This window comes from Pleuronectes platessa, chromosome 9 (genome assembly GCF_947347685.1).
Source record: "Pleuronectes platessa chromosome 9, fPlePla1.1, whole genome shotgun sequence".
In the NCBI taxonomy this organism is placed as follows: Eukaryota; Metazoa; Chordata; class Actinopteri; order Pleuronectiformes; family Pleuronectidae; genus Pleuronectes; species Pleuronectes platessa.
Genome location: NC_070634.1, coordinates 16465549 through 16486390, shown reverse-complemented (window position 1 = coordinate 16486390; position 20842 = coordinate 16465549). Strand labels below are relative to the sequence as shown.

Sequence of the window (20842 nt, the reverse complement as noted above, 5' to 3'; positions counted from 1 at the left end):
CTAATGGTAAAAAAAAGTCTCGATTCAATCAATCGTTAACGTAAGAAAATTTCGAGTGTGAAGCCAACTTCATAATTTCCCCTACTTGCCCTCATTAAAGATGGCGGCTCCGGCTTCAGTTTCCTAACAGTCAGCGCGGGTCCCTACTGTTCGCCCACAGTCGCGATGGTGGGTATGAGTATGCTCAGGTCTGCCGCTGCCTTCGCGGCGAGGCTGAGTCCTCTGAAGGGTGGGAACACCGCGGCCCATCTACTGTCCAGGACCGTCCAGAGGACAGACAAAGGTAAGAGACATCATGGCTGTTCGACAGGTTTGAGGTTTCACTCCTTACGGTGCCGTATCTGCTGATGACCTTGCGCCGGAGCTAGTTAGCATGCTAACACAAGCTAGCAGGCAGCGTCTGTCCTGCTGTCAACAGAAAGTCAAAAACAGAAATGCATTCATGTATCATTGAAACAAGTGGTGTCTGATAGCTGATGTTTAAATCAGGGTTTAAATTATAATTGATATCATACAGAGTGTTGTTGTTGGCAGTTTTCCTCTCAACATCTGTGACATGTCAAAGCTGAAATACGTCTACTCTTTATGAGTTGTTAGTTCTTTAATTTTATTTAAGCCCAGGAGAATCTATAGGATGCACATTGAACAACTTGTTCACCACAGGATTCTGTAAACGTTAACAAATATCTAATAACATATCTAGATGAAGATACAGAAACAAAGACAAAGCAAAGATGGAACAAATACAGATACAGCTGTAATAATGGATCATAATAATATTCTTCTCTAGAAACAGCAATGTGGATATGAAGCTGCACATATATTGCTGCATTGTACTAACAAACAGCAGCCATATTTGATCACATTGATCTGTTAAGATGAGGAAACGTGTCATCTAGGTTCTTTTTATTACATCAACAACCAGAGTCCTTTTGTGTCCAGTGTCCTGTATGACTTTGGTGTACTTTGTTTTACAGTGGCCGTCCGCTGGGGTCATGGAAAGTCAATGTTTGTCGTCAAACCCACTGACTTCTATGACAGGAGATTTCTGCGCTTATTGGTGAGTAGTGGAGCGCCAGTGTACTTATTACCCCCTGTGTTCTGAGTTATAAGTGCACTGACCATTCCAAACATGCCTGTTTGAGATGGGTTGTATTCTTGGCCTCTGGAGATGCTGGTTACAGCTTTGTTTCTCAAACTGTAAAATTGACCTGCGGTAAAACCACCGCTGCTGCACAAAGGGCTGTTCACCGGTTTATTCATCTTGCAGTGAAGCTCTACACTGAACCATGGCTGGAGCATCAGTTGTTGTGGTTGTCATGAAGGAGCTGTTGTCGCGATCAACAATATCACTTCCGTTGAAGCTAGTCGTGTAGTTATTCAAAGTTTATTCATATTAAAAGTTTTGCATAACCAAAGTCTCAACTGCACGTCCTTGGGCCCCTAACAATACACAGGCCAGGTTTGAAGCCGATAAGATGAGCAGTATTGAAGCGATGCGTTTCACTTACAGACAGATTAATATTGGAAGTAGTATAGATGTCGCTATAGAGGTCCAAGGAAATTAAAAACTATTGTCCCTGATGTGTAGTTCTGGTCAGACCTCCAGTATTGGACACCACTCATGCACAACAGCAGTCCATTTTTCAGTTTTACATTGTCCTCTTCCCCCCCCCACAGCAATATTACGTCCTGCTGACTGGCATCCCCGTGGCCGTCCTTGTCACAGCTGTAAACATCTTCATTGGTAAGTGAGCGAGTACATTTTGTGTTTTTTTTTATCTCCCTGTTTGAATCAGTTGATAATAAGCGTATCATTGTGTTGTGAAGGTGAAGCAGAGCTGGTTGAAACTCCTGAGGGATACGAACCTGAGCACTGGGAGTACTACAAGGTATGTTCCGGATGTTTCCCTCAGTAACTGTTTTAGAAGGTTTTCACTGCTTTGAACACCGATTTAAGGGAAGGACAGAATTGCACCACCATCATCCGCACCATCAAAAAAAGTTTTAAAACTGCTGCAAGTGTTTAATGTTATATTCAGTCCCCATATATTTCTGAGGGGTCACATGGTGCCTTCACAGACAACTCTTAAGAGTTTTAGTTGGTGATATTTTAGAAATAGGAATATGGTAACATTTAATTTAACTGTGAATCCAATGAAAAGGTTCACATTTTTAATTGTTCATTAGCAGATGAAAATAGTCAGGCAAAATGGTATCTCAGAATTGAATAGCATGATAGTAAGTATATCATTATGTTACGTGTGTATTATGATGTCACATATTGCTTATTTTAAGTAATGACTGATCATTTATGATGCTATCAATCCCCTAATGTTCTGAGGCAGCCCTGGGATCACAATCACATCGAACTACTGAAACTGTTGATAACCCTTTATTTAGTTTTGCATCGAATAGTTTTGCAGTTTTTACACATACTCTTGTCTTATGTGTCATTGTTATTGCAGCATCCCATCACCAGGTGTATTGCACAGCACGTGTATGATTCCCCGGTGAAGGACTATGAGAAGATGATGGCAGCGATCCAAATAGAGAAAGAGAAGGCAGACATGAGGTGAGTGTTCGGAGAGGTGTGTTGTGTTGCTGTACCGTTCATCCTGACATGTGTTTTATTGTTGATTCAGAAAATCCAGCCGGTTGTAGCACAATACCAGAAATCCATTCTCCCGACTCTGTGATTCACAACTCTACTGTGCAAGCGTGGTTTCATGAACCCTCTGTCTCTGTCCATAACAGGCTGACTCAGATGGAGGTGCGTCGACAGATGAGGAACAAGGGAGACGGCCCCTGGTTCCAGGTTGAGACCCTCGACAAGGAACTCATTGACAACAGCCCAAAGTCGTCACCCGACAATTAATCCACATGTGTCTGAACATCATGTTGATGAATCTGACTGTTTGTAAATTTTTCCCCCTTCTTGCATAAATAAAGTATCTATGTACTCTGATATTTGGTCTTGAATGATCTGTAATAGGCCTGTGCAGTTTCTGTAGATAACTTTACATATACAGCATGTTGTCTTACACAAAGGTCCTGGGTTCAAATCCACTTGTTGACTTGTTGACGTGTCCTCCTGCAGTCCACAGCTGTCTTTATACATGCATTCACTGAGCACTTTATTAGGTACACATACACCTGCTTATTCATGCCTTTCTCCAATAAGTCAAAAATGTGGCAGGGGTGCAATCAATACAATTCTATTGGTCAGGAGCTCTGCTTGTGAAATACGATTATGTCAGACTGGTTGGTAATCAACATCTTATCGATGCGACGGATCAGAGGAAAATGGCAGCAGTGGTTGGAGCTGAAATAGAGGATTTGGTAACTCACTCTCTAAAACAGGAAAGCACGTCTGAATGAAAAACCTCAGGCATATTGAGGGTACTGATTTTTACGAGTTTTAATTTGGTGTAACTTGATTTAATTTAAATGCACTGTTCGGCCTCGTTGGAGATATGTGTGTCATTATCTTCTCTAATGAGGTTTACATATGCATTTGTTTCTAAATAGCAAGGTTATGCAAAAAGCGACTCAACCAATTCCCATGATATTTTGTGGAGGAGTGAAACAAAACCAAAGGAAGAACCCATTTAATTTTAGTGCGGGTTCAGATCAGTGTTTTTATTTATTTTTCACTTTCTTTAACATTGTGAGAGAGGGTGATTTTCCAGAGCTCCGTTGATTTCCCAGGGAATAATACAAGAATATAAAAAATATAAACAAGACATATTAAATGAGTGTGTGACACAGGCACGTGCACAGACATTTTGGGGCGCAGGTGCTCCAACCAAAAAAAGGGCACCCATCGCCAACATTTTTTATGAAATTAAAAATAATAATAATAAATAAATAAATAACACAGTTGGATATTTTCAACTCATATATTTATTTTTGTTAACAAACCATCTCAAATGATCAATTTGAATAAATAAATGAATAACAGGCAGAAACAGACAAAACAAGACCATATTGAATAACCAAATAATATGTTAATGTTAGGGTTAGTGATGTGATGGGCTCCTCTGGACCAGGTAGGGTTACTGATTCTCCTTCATCTGTTTTACAAGTTGATGGCCTGATCCAAGATAAAAGAGAGCTGCTAGCCTGAGCTGCTTGCTGCAGTTCCCTGTCCTTCTGCTTTTGGAGTCCCTCGTTTTCTTGGCATTATGCTGCAAATTTTGTAAATGAGATAAATCAATGTTGTGCATAATTATCAAGAGTGACTTACATAATCTCTATAAAGCTGACAACACAGTACACACACATTTTTTTTACTGTTTTCTGTCAGAGTTGAAGCACAAGCTGCATTACACTACTAATATACCACAATATACCTCACCAGACTGTCATGTAGCTCAACGTAAGACCTACCTTTCATTTCAACAATTACGATTTTAAATTAAACAAAACTAGTGAACTTGTCTAATTTGTAGAACAGTAAAACTGCCTTTAAATTATCTGTCTGCCTGCCTGCCTGCCTGTCTGCCTGCCTGTCTGTCTGTCTGTCTGTCTGTCTGCATCTCTCTCCCTCTCTTTTTGGTTCATTTATCACCAACCAACGTATTGGGGTGTCTCTTATTGGAGAGCGGACGCCCAGCCTACGAGGCCACACCGCCTGATGATTGCTACAAGGAATTAAGCAGATTAATAGCATTGAAAAATTATCACTAAAACTTCTGAGAAAATATTTTCTACTTTACTACATATATTTGACAGCCTTACTTAAAAGTTACTGTTATATTTTTGGCTTTTAGTTACTGGATGATTTAACATACTTTAAAAACCTATTGTTAGAGAATAACCCAGTACTTTTTCAACCTTGTCTTCGGACGCCTTACAAGAATCACAGTCTGCTGTGATGTCCTGAGGCTGCCACCTGCTGGCTGCTGGGTTCCTGAATACCATTCTACTTCCCACTTTTATCACTGCTGCTTCCAATTCTAATGCTAAGTCCAGTTTAAAAATCTGTTTCCAATTAAAATAAAGCCTGTAGTGGAAACATTTGCTGGTAACTGATATTTATGACTCATGAAACAATGGAGTGTTGGTCCTTGGTATGCGCCGTGTTACTATTATTGTTTTATTGTCTCTTATTTGCAGTGAGGGAGAGCGTCCACGTGGGGACAGAGCTGAGCAGACTGTTGGACAAAGGCTTGTTGACACATGGGATGATTTGACATGTGGCTGCTGGAATCTCACACTGGACAAGATGCGAGTTAAAGACATGTTTTATGAGGAACCAGATGTTCGTTATAAACGCAGAAGCAACAGGGATATAATCAATCTGTGTTATCTATCGAGAGAGGCTGCAGAGGAGTGACGCAGTTCTGTGATGACACTGCGGTCAAACGATCAAACTCAAACGATCACAACCAGTTTCCCGTGTTTCCTGCAGGAGGAGCACACGCTGTAGTAACGTGAGGGAGGTGTTGTGATTATTATGAATCCTGCTCGGAGGTGGGAGGGGTCCTCCTGCCTCACACAGCCCAGGGTGGAGGCTCTCAGGGCGGGCGTCTCCTCAGCAGCAGCATCAGCAGCAGAGGCGGTGGAGGTGGGTGGTGAGGTAGCAAAGCTTTATTTAAAACAACAACAGTAGAGCAACGCTAGCTTCCTCTTCATTAGCATTAGCAATTAGCCTCAGCTCCCGCCTCCTCCTCCTCCTCCTGCCGTGGTGTGGTTTTATTTTTATGTTTCCCAGCGTCACATCCCCCCTGGCCGGAGGAGGAATGTAGAGACAGGGAGCTTTAAAAATAGCCTCCTCTCCGGTGACAGCGCTGCTCCGGGTGCTCCAGCAGCACTGTGCCGCGACGAGCAGGAATGCGAAGATGGCTGCAGACCTGGGAGAGCTGCTGGTCCCCTACATGCCCACCATCAGGGTGCCCAAGACCGGAGACAGGGTGTTCAAGAGCGAGTGCGCCTTCTCCTTCGACTCCCCGGTGAGTGGAAGCCCCTGTCCTGCCTCCCTGCTAACACACACACACACACAGACAAAGACACACACAGACAGACACTCACTGTGACAGACAGAGACAGACACTCGCTGTCACTGAGACATGAGAGAAGAGGGTCGTTTGGGGAGAGAAATGTGGGGACTGACAGCCTCAAAAACACACAAATGTCTCCATGTGTGTGTGTGTGTGTTGTGAGTGTGTGTGTGTGTGTGTGAGGAGAGAGTGAACTTGGAGAGGAAATAAATAAATAATGTTGTTTACCTGTGAGGAGAACAGAGAGATGAGGGGTGTCCCCCTTTGTGCAGTTTAAGCAATTACAATACATTACACTGGCAGGTCAACACACACGCACACACACACACGTGTCTCCGTGACTTCAGAGGACATTCAATTGACTTAAATTGATTTCATGTCCGTAACCATAGTAACTACTTGCCGAACCCTAATCTTATCCTGAAGCTAACCTTCAAACATGATCACCACATTAAAATAAAAAACGACTTCCTTCCGATTTCCCACAATGTGACTGTGATTAAGGTCCTGAACACATGGGTCGTACCTGGAGACACACACACACACACACAAACTTGTCCTCACACACACTTGCTTGCATCCATAGTATGTCAAAGACTCATGCGTTCTAATTAAAATGTTATAATTCTCATATATTGATTAATTAAAGTATGTTTATTTTCTCAGAAGTTAAATATTGAATATGTTTTGATTTTGATGAGTGAGACGGGGCATCTAAACTATTAGAATTATTCTGACTCCTTAATGCTTAAACCTTTCCTCTACTTGTAAAAACATGTGGCAGATTTGATCCTTTAATTGTTTTCTTTTGCTCTTAACATTTCTCACAATGAAAACCTCCTTTTCGGACTGAAAACGTTTTTAAAGGTGACTCAGCTGTCTGGAGTTCATCATAACCCAGCCGGAGGGGCTGGGTTATTTTTATCCGCGCTCTCTTGAAGCTCGTATGTCACTTTGGGCCACTTAAAGGTTTATCACGGGGGTTGATAAGGCCCACGCTGATCGCTGATACACGTTATTCTACATGTATTATGTCTCTCGCGAGACCACGTGTGAAAGTGTTGAAAGTTGTTTACTGTCAGAAAAATGGAGGTAGTTGTAATCTCGCATATCAAAAATGAACAAACCTCGGTATTCAGTAACAAGCTGTTTCAGATTCGAGAGAAATATGAGAAATAAGTTTACTGTGCTTTTGAAACTGGAGCGAAATCTGCAGATCCTCACTGCCCTAAAAATGAAAGAGATTAATCAAATGTTTTGATGCATTCTTTGGCTTGATTATTATGAGGAAGCAACTCTGATTTGCAGTATAAACCAAGATCTTTGGTAGCAGCCATTTTTATTCTGCGCTGCAGTTCTTGAACAGATTTTTGGCTGTTTTACAAGACTAAGTGTGTGAGAAAGCTTTTTAGAAAAGGTGCTTACAGAATCACTCACACATCTCCCCGACCATGTAGTCTCAAATTAAACTCAAATGAGGCTAATTGTAATGATAACGATGTCTCTATTTTTCACAATATTTGAATTGTCACCTAAATTCCTCCATGTATTAGATAAAAAGATAATTTTAAAGATGAATTATTCTGTGTGAATATATAGGGACAATATCACTGCCTGTTAGCTGTTGTTGAATATTAATGGTTGGCCAGAATAAAGATGGGACATGCTGATTATTAAACAGGGTAAATTTCCTATATCATGCGAAGTCTTCAAGGTTTTCAACATGTTACACTCACTGTTGTGTCTGTTTTCTCTTCCACTTGCGCTGCTGTTCATTGACACTGTTTGTTTTGGTCCATAGGAGTCTGAGGGAGGCCTGTATGTGTGTATGAACACATTCCTGGGCTTCGGACGAGAACATGTGGAGAGACATTATCGCAAAACAGGACAGAGCGTTTACATGCACCTCAAGCGACATGTTAAAGAGGTACGTTTTCCATCACACGCTGTATATTTGTAATGGGAACTGATTTTTAAACTGGACTAAGCAGTAGATTTGGAAGCCTTAGTAATAAGAGGTCCTTCAGTCCCCTTGATTTCAATATTTAATGGCTTCTTTCTTGGCCATTTTCCAATCCTTCCACCAAGTCTCTCAAACAGAGTGGATCTCGTCAAACCACATGTTGACAGGTCTGAACAGTCTGTAAAAGCACAACACACAAAAGAGAATGAGGAAAAGACGACACTAATGCAGTTATAGATTATCATCTGTGAAGCTCCTTTTCTAATTCAATCAGATCTCACCTACTTAAATGATATTAAAATAATCTGTTTTGATATTCAAAGAAACATTTAAATTCATACTTCACAGTTACAAGCATCACATTAATGTTTTCTATTACACTAATGTGTATTTGTAAGCAGACGTAAGTGATTATTAATGTATTTGTTCACAACCAATGAATGAAACTGTTTTATAATCAAAAAAATAAAAGATGATATTAGTAAAGCACAGCTCTATAAATAAGTAAATACTTAACATTACTATATGACCTTAAATACGTCCTAATATTTAGTATATTTTTATATATTTGTTTACCGTGTGTAAAGTTATTTTCTCTGACTGGAATAATTTGATCCTTGACTTCTTTGCTCTCAAAGTCAGTGTCATTACACAATGCACATGCTTGTGCTTTAATTCTATACATAGAAACAAACACAAAGTGATTTTTCACTCGTCAACATCAGTGGTAGAATCACATTGTATGGCCTGTAAATTGATGCGACATGAATACTAAAGCATCTTTTATATCGTATTTGAAAAAGAGAAAAATGTGAAATTTCATTGAGACCAGACCTGACCTTCAGACTTTGTTTGTGTCTAACACTTAATATGTTTTCAGCTGTGCATCGCGACTCTAACCCTTCACACTGTTTGTAGTAACAGTAATCACTGTATGTAATAGAAATAGTTTTTAATGTTAAAATTTACAATTAATCTACAATTATATACATCAATAAAATAAGAATACTCAGAAAAAAGACAAGGTTGAACACTTGAAATATTGCACAGTGGTTGTATTTCCAATTGTTGTTTTTAGTCAATGCAGGTCAAGTGAAAGTCATGTCAACATGTCAACATGTTGACATGTACAGAGAATAAAGTTTACAGTGATACAAACAAAGAGAAAGGATATTTACTTTGGTCAATTTCAATATATAAAATATCAAATAAAATAGAAAAAGTCAATTTGAACAATCGAGAGCCTGAGAAAACATGTGTCTCTTCAGTTTACACTTGTACATGTCTATAGAAGGAAAACACTTAATTGGAAACTGTTCCAAACAAACGCATGATCGGCTTCACCTCTTCACCTCCACCATGGGACAGCACCTAAGTGTTCTTACTAATTACAAGATACTTCTGATGTTCAAATTATAACTTCTATTTACCATCCCTGAAAATGTATAAAGTGATTTGACAGAACTTTCCTGCTTTTATGCGAACAAACCATTTTTTATTTCAAAGTTTCTGGTGAACAACAGAGGCTGTAGCTGCAGCCGTGTTTTCCTCAATGGCTCTAATTGCCCCCAGATAAGCTCTGCTTTGTAAAGAGCTTCTATTTCCATGCCTGAATCTGGCCAGAAACAGCTGCTCACATTCTGCAGGCTCCTGTGTCTGCTGTTTTTTTCCCATGAGTCCACTCGGTGTGTCAGCATTCTCTGTGTCCGGCCTCCTGTCGACTGAGTGGGCAGCACCCGGGCTGAGCCTGATCGGGCCGGACAGACACCAGTCGGTGGTACTCTGTTATTTTGAAAAGTCACTGACAAAGTGTTGAAAATATTTCTCTATCAGCCTGGTAAAGACAGAGGGTTTAATGGTTACCACCGTTCTTGAAAGTCCATTGTGAAGAGAAAAGAGAAATATAGTAGGAGCAGATAAATTCGAGGACACGGGCAAAGACAGGTCCAAATACATGGTGTTTTTATGTAAGTTATATCTTTCCAGGTCTACAGTAATACAGCATCATTCTTTAATACTGACCCTTCTCTCAAAGGGGGTTTCCCCTCAAGTTGTAACCTGATCTGGCAACTAGAACATCCAGCATCTATTTCTAACAAAATGACAACCATCTGTATCTCCTGTCAAAGTGTAAACGTTTTTCTCAGCATTTTTACAGTAAAAATCCTTAAAGGCCCTTTTTTAAGTGAAGGTTCTTTCACCCAGTTTAATCTGTTCGTCCCTGTTGTTTCTCACAGAAAGCCACAGGAGCTGCAAGTGGTGCTATCCCCAGACGGAGAAATGGAAAAGTCTTTCTAGGTAAGTATGGGTAGCAACAACACACAGTAATAATACTACATTAGAAATAAAATTCATAAACTATTCTATATACACAGCAGTACTTTCAGTTGAATGTAGTTAAGCTATAACCTAAATTCAAATAACAAAAAACAGTACAGTTGGTAAATATGGGCTATACAATAACATTTAAAATTGATTAAAAACGTCTACCATCTTTAAGAAACTTGACACTTCTTTTCAAAATTGTCACAAGCGTAAGGTCTGTTGAGTAACTGGTTTAATCTATTAACAGTCCTGTTAATTCAATAACTAACAGTAATTTGAGATAAACGAGTAACGGTCGTTGTGAGTTGTGATTGGTGTGATCAGAGAACCACCTCCATTACAAGCCACTGTTATTGTTTGTAACACTGTGGTGACCCACCAGCTGCCCCTCCGACCGGCCTTTACCCCAAAGCGTCACATATTTCCTATGATGAGCCCTCTCCTCCTCCTCCTCCTCCTCCTCCTCCTCCTCCTCCTCCTCCTCCTCATGTGCTCTAAATATAGCCCATTTATTTGTATATGTGGTTGGTAACTGTTCTAAATCAAAGCCTGGCCAACTCCCATCCTCCTCCTCCTCCTCCTCCTCCTCTTCCTCCTCCTGCTTGGTTTACAGTGGGGCCACCTCCTGTCAATCGCTGCGGCCTCTCAGCTGCCACCACCTGTCAACCTCCCGTCAAGACTGACACACTTCTGCTGCAGTCATGACGCTGCGGCTCGGAGAGGACCAGGTGTCTCTCCCTCTCCCGCCCTTCCTCCCCGGCCCCCCCTCACCGCTGGTGGGGGAATTCCTTCCACTCAACCTCTTTCTGACAGACGTTACTGTTTTCCTATGGCCCAGAGTTCCATTGACTTTACTATCCATCACCTGAATCTGTCGCTGATAGAAATTTGCGAGAGTCTTTCTTTAAGAAGTCGCCCTCTGGCCTTGATGGCGATTCTTTCCTCTGGCCATTTTGGATCTTTGTGACAGTAGACATGCATGTATCCCCCGTCATCCCCAGACCAGTCCACTGATCTAATCGTGCCTGCTAGCTGCTGACGTCAGACCTGTGGTTGCCATGAAGTCAATGTGCACAATAACAATGTCAGGGATAACCTGTGATCTGTTTGTAATGAGTCACTACACAACTTTAGTGCTGGGTGGAGGACAGACGGACGGCTCTATATGGAGACAGAGATTAAGAGAGGAGGCTCGCTTTTTTCAGTTCAAGTTAAGACTGGTATAATTTTGGTTAGAGGTGAAATGTTCAGGTCATTAATTTATTGATTCACATTTTCAGGAGATATTTCCGGAGTTATCCTAACACTAATCCCATTTTCTGACATTTTATAGAAATTATAGAAGTAATAAGAATAGAAAATGGCCACCATTTCAGTGAATAATTAAAATAATTGTTATTTGCTTTCCTAATTTGGATCCTATATGTTTTCACTGCTGTTTGTCTGTTGTAATATGCAGAAACTACAGAACTGATTTTATTCAAACTTGGTTGAAGTGTGGGCGATGGGCTAAGGGAGAACATATTACATTTTAGCGTGGATCCAGATGAGCAGGCGGATCCAGGTTTTTTTTTGTTCTCGCCTTAGCAGAGGTGTGTTCTCTCCGAGGGCCCTTCTGGTCTCATTATGTGATCACTAATGAAATGAGGATTCCATAGCTGCACAGCCAATTGTCACAGATTCAAACCACGCTGAATTCCTAAATATAGCTCAGTGTGATCAAAAGAATCATTATCATCCTGTCACTGTAAAGATGACGCCATCGATGTCTTTCTTGTTCAATGATTCATCTGCTTGTCCAATGGAGCCTAAGACTGTTATGGTATTGACTAAAGGAACAAATGGAGAACATAAAAAAGAACAGCCGTCACCAGAACAGAACATCAAATATAAATAACCAAGAACAAACTCCATCATGGAATAACAATAATGATATTATCAGGTAACGTCCGTCAGTGTATAACTGCAACTGACCGAGCATCTGCTTCCTCCCTTTGAAGATTTAGAGCTAAACCGTGATTTTAACGGAGAGGACTATGAATACGAAGATGAGGCCAAGCTCGTCATTTTTCCAGACCACTTCGAGATCCCCTTACCAAATATTGAGGAGTTGCCCGCTCTGGTCAGTGAGATGTTGCTGCATGAGGGCGATGTGTGTGTTTCCATGCATGTTGAAGTCGAGGGTGCACTCAGTGGTTCCCCGGACACTGTACAGACAGGGTTGAGCAAAGAGCCACCACATAGCCTGAACCTCTTTAAGGATAATTGATAGTTTGCTAATATTTTACGTTCAGGAATGTTACATAATAACATATTTAACGCACAGTGAGATTCTGTGATGTGTCACCATGTAAGCTTGTCTAGTAGCACTAATCCGGTCTATAGTAGTTTTTTGGGAGGATGGATTGGAGGTTGTTAAATTACTATTTCACAACCTTTTTCTCTCTGCATAAAAGAAAGGGGAACCACCAGGTGCACGCCAAGTTGCCTTTACCACTTTTGAGTGTGGGTTTGTTTGCACAGAGAAACGAGGAGAAATTTCACTCCTGTCTTTATTTATTTATTTGCTGTTCTTCCTTCCTGTTTTATGCATGTATAATTTAATGCTGTGGATGAAGAAGTTGCGGTGCTGCAAATGTTTTGTTTTCTTATTATTTGCATGTTGTTTTTTCTTTTGCCCACTGCCTGCGCCTCCTGTGCCGCTTCAGTCACTTCCTGTTGCACAGCTTTGTGTTTTTGGCTTTGTTTTTGGTCACTGTTGATAATCTCTCCGTTGTGTCATCCGATGTCCAGGTGACCATCGCCTGTGATGCAGTGCTCAATGCACCATCACCCTACAAGAAAGCAGAACCCGAGTCCTGGGACGAGGAGATCCAGGTGTCCAGACACGCCAGGAGCCTCAGACAGCTGGATAACGATGTCAGGATCCCACCCAGGTAGGACAGACATTTTTGATTCTTAAAAGAAGCATCGTACGAACACTTTGATCTCAGAGCTGAGATATGTTACTGTCATTATTAACATAAGTAAGAGATGTTTGTGCAGCGCTCCCTCTCTGCTGTATGATATGTATCACCATGATGGTTATAGAAACACAGACAGGGACATGTTATATGTCCTCTCCCTCTACCTGGTACTAACAATAAAATCCAATGTTTGATTTCACACAGTGCTACATTTGAATAAATATTGAGATAGTAAAAAATGTTTTGCAAGTTTTATCAGGAGCTACTTGCTCTTTTACTTCAGCTTCTTCTGCCTCTAAACTATTTAAGTATTTATTATTATGCATAGAGGTTTTTCATGAGAAAATATTATTTAAACTTCATAAAATGTTTGTGTTTTGTCAGTGGCTGGAAGTGTCAGAAGTGCGAGATGAGAGAAAACCTGTGGCTGAACCTGACAGATGGTACCCTGCTCTGTGGGAAGTGGTTCTTTGATGGGAGTGGAGGAAACGGCCACGCTCTGGACAACTACAGAGCGACCAACTACCCACTGGCTGTCAAACTGGACACCATCACCCCGGACGGAGCAGGTCTGAGACAGATGATGGGTTCATCTGAACTGTCGCATCCAAGTTCATGTTCATGTTCCGTTTCCTTTCAGTTACTGAAAACATTTTGACGAACAATCTTTACAATTTCACACCAGGAGAAGTCTTAATTCGATTTTTGGGTGTTGTATGAAGAACTTGTTGGCCTGAAATCTGCGAATAGAAAAATTATAACTTCAGCTTGACGGACTTCTATCTTGGTTTCAGATGTCTATTCGTTCGAAGAGGAAGAAGCCGTGTTGGACCCTAACATATCAGACCACTTGGCACACTTTGGAATAGACATGCTACAGATGCTGCAGAAAAGAGTAAGTTGTCTTCACCGTGCAGAAGAGTCAAGATGTTTTTACTAATAACAGTTTTCAACGACATCTTTCTCAAAAACATTTGAACTAGTGCGGTACAGCAAGTAGAGGCTGATAGATGGCCTGTGTTAATCCTGTTTGCAGCTTCCTTGAAAGCATCCTCTAAACAACATCACATTCAACACTGGACTTCCATGGGTCTTGAGCAATTCACCATGCCATGCCCTCACAGTTGAGTTCTGCTTTTCTTAAACCCTGGTACCTGCACATTGTATATTGTTCAAATGCTGCACTGCCCTTGTAGTGTATTTCCACCTTTTCCTTCAACACAAGTAACGTGTAGCAAAGAGTAAAAAGTTTAATCAAGAGCGGCTGATTCAGAAACCTACACGAACAACACTGAACTTTTTGGGTCCTTAGCAACACACTACCATATATACCAAACTAAAACCAAAGTCTTGACTCGACCTCTACTGTTTCCCCTTCAGACAGAGAACGGGCACCACACAGATAATAATGCGCGTCCGCGAGTCAGTGAATGGGAGGTGATCCAGGAGTCCGGCATGAAACTGAAGGCGGTGTTCGGTTCTGGTTACACAGGGATAAAGAACATGGGCAACAGCTGCTACCTTGGCACAGTAATGCAGGTTCTCTTCAGCATCCCAGACTTCCAGAGGATGTGAGTACTGTACGCTGTGATGAGGATTTATTAAAGAAAAACATGCTTTATTGTGTTTCTATTGTCTAGTGAATAGACAACGTAGAGGATGTTATGAATTTCTAGAAATGCTGTATGCAAAGATATTTAAATGGCAGATAATACTGGATTTGTCGGCTATAAAAGAGATTCTGGCAGCATCTTGAGTTGTAAGTTTCTTCACCACATGAGATATCTAACAGATGTTCATTAACCTGAATAGTTTGTGCCTTAATGACATTAAACATTTATCTGTTAGGTTAAATTGTGACAATTCATTGACAGTAAAAATGGCACAGCTGCTGATATGGAAATCACCTGTGTGAATAGTAAATTAAACACATCATAAGAATTGTGTTCCAGCAGAGATTTAATGGGAGATTTATGGCGAAAGTTACTCAAGTAAATAGTATGACAACAAGAAGACTGTGTTGCCGTCTTCTCAGTACAACCTTGTGTGTTTTCATGAACACCCAGGATGCGGCATGTGTCTGTGCGTGGCGCTCCATGTGCTCCGTCTGAGGTGAGCTTGTGACATGTATTTTGATCTTCAGGTATGTGGGAAATCTTCAGAGGATATATGACTATTCCCCCCTCGACCCCTCCCAGGACTTTGCCACACAGATGTAAGTGACGTCGGTATGATATAACACACACACCAGTGAAGGTGTTTTCCAGCTGCTGAAAAACAGCTCAGCTCAGCGAGCCTCTCTGATACCAGAGGCCTTTTAGACGCCTTGGCCGTGATGAGTGTGAGTGGAGTCAGTGTCTGAAAGGTGATGAGTATCAGGGATGTGAATGTCTCATATTCTCAGGCTCATTTTCCACAAACATGTTTATACCTGTCACTTTTAATATAAGTGCTAAATAAAAAAAAGGGCAACTCGATACGGATGCATTAAATCAACTACGATATAATGCTGATGTATTAAATCAACTGAACACACAATCCTGAATATTATTATGACCTTGTATCCCTGTGCCCGATAAGGAAAATACTGAATTTAGAAGGGACCTGAATGATAAACAGATTTTTTTCTAGATTAATAGGAAAGTAAAAAATAAATGTTAATAAAACTTATAATACTACATGTATGAATGGAGTGTGGTGATATGACTACATGTTTTATGCCATCATTGCGCAATGGAATGAGATATAATATAGTTTTCCTCAAATGATGACATTTTAGGTTAAAGACAGGATTCACAATGAAAAGAAATTAATGGCTATGTATGAAATTAGATGAAAATAAAATAATTGTTAGTTATTCCCTCATACTTATATGGATAATAGTAATGAAACTACACAAGGCTTACATGTGAAACAGCAGTAATATCTTGAAGACAGTGACACTGGTGTAATTGAGTTTACTAAAACAAAACAAAATTTATTTGAGCTTTTAGCATTTACTGTCTAAGGTGTCGTTACCATGGTAACTGAGCTGCATTTGAACTCAGGTCAGAGTTTTTACGAGAATGAATATTCAGCAGGTTACAACTTAGTGTCTTTGTGAGACAGGCCCCAGGTGTATTGTCTGAAGGTTTTCAAATGTTTGTTCTGACAGAGTTAAGACACACACGTGCACGGAGCCCTCAGGGGCTTCATGTTTCATCTACGGAAGTAAAATCAGGATTCTGGAGACAGAGTTTATTTTACATCGTTTCTGCCTTTTTGTTTTTCTTCCGACAGGGCTAAACTGGGACAGGGACTGATCTCAGGCCAGCACTCCAAACCACCCATGAAATCTGAGCTCATTGAACAGGTGATGAAAGAAGAAAACAAGGTATTAAACTGGGTATGTCCAGCTCCCAAACATGGTCCGTAACCGACAGAAGCATGCAAACACTGACCGGTAGTAAGATGAATCTTTTTAGCATGTCAGCACAGTGAAGCTACATTCTGTCAGTCTTCCATCATGTTCCAACTGTAAAGATGAAAAGTCTTTTCATCATGAAATTCTTCTGTGTTATTAATACACTTGAGCCTTTTTGGGCTTTTCAAAAGAGATGATGGAAACAAAAGATGCATTTTTTTCTTTTTTTAGTCTGAAAATAACTGGTGGGTTCAGTCCAACTTGTATAACTGAGATTTTTTGTCATTTTCTTTTACTTCCCCACATTACTGTTAATTTAGTCACAGATATGAGCTGTGCGTGATTATTATGTGAATACTGTAATGTGTGAAGTTTGATTATTTCACATGATCATTTAGTTTTTTTTCCTTCTCTATTTTAAATGCATATTCGATGAAATCGTTGCCATTTTCACCACATACTGTAGTACACAGCTGTGAGGGAAAATAATGAGGAAGCGTTTAAATCCTAATGGGACCCGGTCTTTGTTCTGTAAGCTCCGGGCTTCTTTAAAACCACACAGCAGCCTCAGTAACTGAGCGCAGAGCACAGAGCTGTGATCCTCCACTTCCTACACATGTGATGGTGGAGTCAGGTTTGGACACACATTGACAGCTGGGAAGATAGGGGGGGGGGGGGGGTGTTGGCATGTAGTACTCAGGACATATGACCCATTACAATTACAAATAAATGTATTTCAGAGAAACTTTAAGCAGCAGAAACTTTGGTTAGCTAGTTTATGTTTGGTGACATACAACAAAATTCTTATTTTGTTGATTCGTTGAAGAGTTTTTGCTCATATTAGCTATTCTATTATTAACATTCACAGCCGTGCCATTTTTGTTGTTGTTGTTGATGCTTCATACTAAACTTTGAGTTATCTCAATATCATTCTAACTTATTAATGGTATTTAGCAGCATTTTCTTTGACCACACAATCAAATTGATATAATCAAGTCTCTTCTTTTGAGGACAACATAAAACATGTTGGACACTAACCTATTGCATGGGGCCAGGTACCAGCCGGCCTCTGGGAGCTGCTGCTGTCTGAGTATCATTCCCAGGTGAGTGAGTGGTCAAGTCAGTGTGTGTGTGACACCGAGATATTTTTATTCCAGCACCAGCAGAAAGGCATCTCGGCGAGGATGCTGAAGGCCCTGGTCGGCCGGGGACACCCAGAGTTCTCCTCAAACAGACAACAAGATGCCCACGAGTTTCTCATGCACATCATCAATCTGGTGGAGGTGAGTGAGGTTAAATCTGTCGAGTTAAAACTATTCGAGATCTGGTGCAAAGGGCTTATCATAAACGTTGACTGTCCCTATTCAATTTTATTTTCTCCTCTGTGAAATCATTACATTTTCACAAAGTCTGGGATACGTCTGACCCCTGTCACACATGTGGGCAGCTGATCGAGAGGGGAGGATCTGTCTTTCACTAAACACGCCACACCGTCTCCCTGGTTGGAACAAACACGGCTGGCTCTGATGTGTTTTTCTCAACCTGGATATATATAGCTCAGCGCTATCTGTTTCACAGACCAGATAATGCTCCCTGTTCTGCCTCAGTGGCGGGATACCAAGTGCTGTGACTCGGGACACCTACGACAACTCGCGTCGAGAAGCAGAGCGAATCAAACCAAACAGATTCTCACGACCTCAGTTTCTACAGATCTGCCACATTATATGAGGAAACCTTAGCGTGTTGTGGTTGAACTTGGTTCATTGAGAAAATTAAAATGCCCCTCACTGAACTCCCCTCCGTCAGTCCGCTCTACAGCTCTGTAAACTAGATCCTGATTGATCATCCAGGCACAGACTGAATATGACTAATCCCAGCGTCATCAGCAACATTTTCCTCCGCCTGTGTCAGCCCGCATGTGTCGGCCTGAGTCAAATTATAACCTGTGTATTTCTGTGGCCTCTTAGAATAGAAGCGCTGCCTTGCAGAGATGCCGCCCATCAAACCGCTGTGTTAAGTCACGATGTCATCGCAGTTTAAACTTCAATGACCCGGTGGCACACAGAGCCCCGGTGTAATAATACTGTGTGTCCACCATTCTTAACAGATGTAACACTCTCTAATTGAAGCGGTTTCTAAATCAAAAGAGTTGCATCTAGATAGTTAAGGACTTTATTAGGAGATCTGGGTCAAACAGCAGGCGTGTGAAGGGACACAGCAAAGAATAGCTGACAGATAGAGTTGCAGTTCAAACCATGGGCTGTCCTGTGCGTGTGTGTGCGTGTGTGTGTGTGTGTGTGTATAAGTGTGTGTTTTACATGTGAAGCTTTAATGTTGTTTTGTACTTTTTGGAGATGGAACTGACTAAATGTTACTCTTCAAAAACACCATTTGGGCCATTGGACACAATTGGACAACTTCACAATTCAATACAGTTTATATGAGATTGTGAGTGCATAAGTGGGGGGAACAAAACAGTACAACTACAATGTGAGGGCCAGCTGACACCCATGACTGCCATTATACTTTCATTTGAATCAGGAATAAATCAGGGAAGGAAATGAGTATATAATGAATTACTGCCTCATTTTATTTCATGATTTTGTTGTCAAACTCGTCCTTTCATCTTCCCTGTCTGATGTGTGTCTACAGAGGAACAGTGCAGGCTCAGAGAATCCAAGTGACGTCTTCCGCTTCCTGGTGGAGGAACGAATTCAGTGCTGCCAGTCGCGCCGGGTGAGATACGCTGAGCGGGTGGACTATTGCATCCAGCTGCCAACCCCCATCGAGGCTGCCACCAATCGAGGTAAACGTGGCTTTGTACATGTGAACTGTCATCACACGCGTGGCTTGATTTAATACATTATATGACTAATCTTTACCCTTCATGATATTCTGGAGGGTCGTGGAATCTTCACCATTTCTTTTCCTTTTAAATCCGTCCAGAGGAGCTGCTGGCATACGAGGCCAAGAGGAAGGACGCTGAGGAGAACATGAAGGCTCCTCCTGAGCCAGTGAGGGCACGGATCCCCTTCACCGCCTGCCTGCAGGCCTTCACCGAGCCAGACAACGTCCCGGACTTCTGGAGCTCGGCGCTACAGGCCAAGTCAGCTGGAGTCAAGTAAGCTACTTAAGGAATGACCACTCAACATCTCGGTGTTTTCCAATTGCTTTTAAGTCAAAAACTGTATAAACACTGTATTCTGTCATTTTTAACCTCATTTTCAAAATGTATTTGTTTTTTATCTACAGAACTTCCCGCTTTGCCTCCTTCCCAGAGTATCTGATTGTGCAGGTCAAGAAATTCACATTTGGGGTTGACTGGGTGCCGAAGAAACTAGGTAACTGTCACAATTCACTGAATAACAGGATCTCTGGCGATGTGGTGGCTCAGTTATTTTAAGTGTTTGTAGTGTTACAGATGCCCAGCAGAGGGCAGCGTCGACCTTACAACATGGCAGCTGAAATAATGTCTTCACAGACAAACATCCTGTAAAAGCTGCTGTGGTTTAAAATGAAACTAGACACAGAATTTATGTTGATAAATGAGTGTGGTGATTCAGCTTGAATTTCTAATAAAATATGAAAACATGATAAGTAAATAGTTTAAACGGACATTTATATATTTATCCCAAACACATTATGTTTATAATATTCATATATTTGGGTGTGTAGAGCAGGAGATAAAGCCACAGATAGAGTCCACTAGTCAGAAGGTTGGTGGTTTGATCCCCTGCTCCCAGAGACTGAACTCCAAATGACCTTCGATCCCCTCAGGGTTTTAGTGTTAGTAATAGAGAAGCGCTGTGAGAATGCATGTATGAAAGTGACTTGGAGAGTAAAGTGCTTTTAGTAAGACTGGAAAAACTTTTTTCTTCCTACATTTTGTCTTATACCTTTCAGTGTTAAGTGAAGATGATGTTAAAAACCAAGAGCATTGCAAGGCCCAAGCTTTGAAACAAAAAAATGTCTCTATCTGTACAGACTTGGCCATCGATGTTCCAGACTTCCTGGACCTGAACCGGTTGCGGGCCACAGGGCTGCAGGCGGGTGAGGAGGAGCTGCCTGACCTCATGCCCCCCATTGTTCTCCCTGAAGACACCAGAGGTATGAACATTTCGCGCTCACGTTCTGAGGTGGAAGTGCTGCCTACACTGTGCTGTTTGTGTATAGACTGTTT

The 20842-nt window shown here is 41.2% G+C and overlaps 2 protein-coding genes across 4 annotated transcripts in view; both read left to right on the top strand.

Moving 5' to 3' along the window:
* Positions 1-123: 123 nt before the first annotated feature.
* ndufb5 (NADH:ubiquinone oxidoreductase subunit B5) lies at positions 124-2968 on the top strand. The gene is made up of 6 exons (XM_053430123.1): positions 124-283; positions 978-1060; positions 1681-1747; positions 1831-1892; positions 2469-2575; positions 2758-2968. Exons 1-6 carry the CDS (start codon positions 166-168, stop codon positions 2876-2878), a joined length of 558 nt encoding a protein of 185 aa, XP_053286098.1. The 5' UTR covers positions 124-165; the 3' UTR covers positions 2879-2968.
* Positions 2969-5158: 2190 nt separating this feature from the next.
* The window catches only part of usp13 (ubiquitin specific peptidase 13), a 30143-nt gene continuing 14459 nt past the window's right edge, over positions 5159-20842 (top strand). Inside the window, exons 1-15 of one of the 3 annotated variants that reach the window (XM_053431283.1) lie at positions 5159-5957; positions 7807-7932; positions 10206-10266; positions 12294-12415; positions 13087-13229; positions 13644-13828; positions 14054-14154; positions 14640-14830; positions 15403-15474; positions 16539-16611; positions 17820-17945; positions 19315-19468; positions 19609-19783; positions 19915-20003; positions 20647-20769. In XM_053431283.1, coding sequence (XP_053287258.1) covers positions 5847-5957; positions 7807-7932; positions 10206-10266; positions 12294-12415; positions 13087-13229; positions 13644-13828; positions 14054-14154; positions 14640-14830; positions 15403-15474; positions 16539-16611; positions 17820-17945; positions 19315-19468; positions 19609-19783; positions 19915-20003; positions 20647-20769 — 1852 coding nt within the window. In that variant the 5' untranslated portion in view covers positions 5159-5846. Of the gene's footprint in view, positions 5958-7806; positions 7933-10205; positions 10267-12293; positions 12416-13086; positions 13230-13643; positions 13829-14053; positions 14155-14639; positions 14831-15402; positions 15475-16538; positions 16645-17819; positions 17946-19314; positions 19469-19608; positions 19784-19914; positions 20004-20646; positions 20770-20842 lie in introns of all 3 variants that reach the window. The other 2 variants (XM_053431282.1, XM_053431280.1) reach the window with 2 other exon arrangements.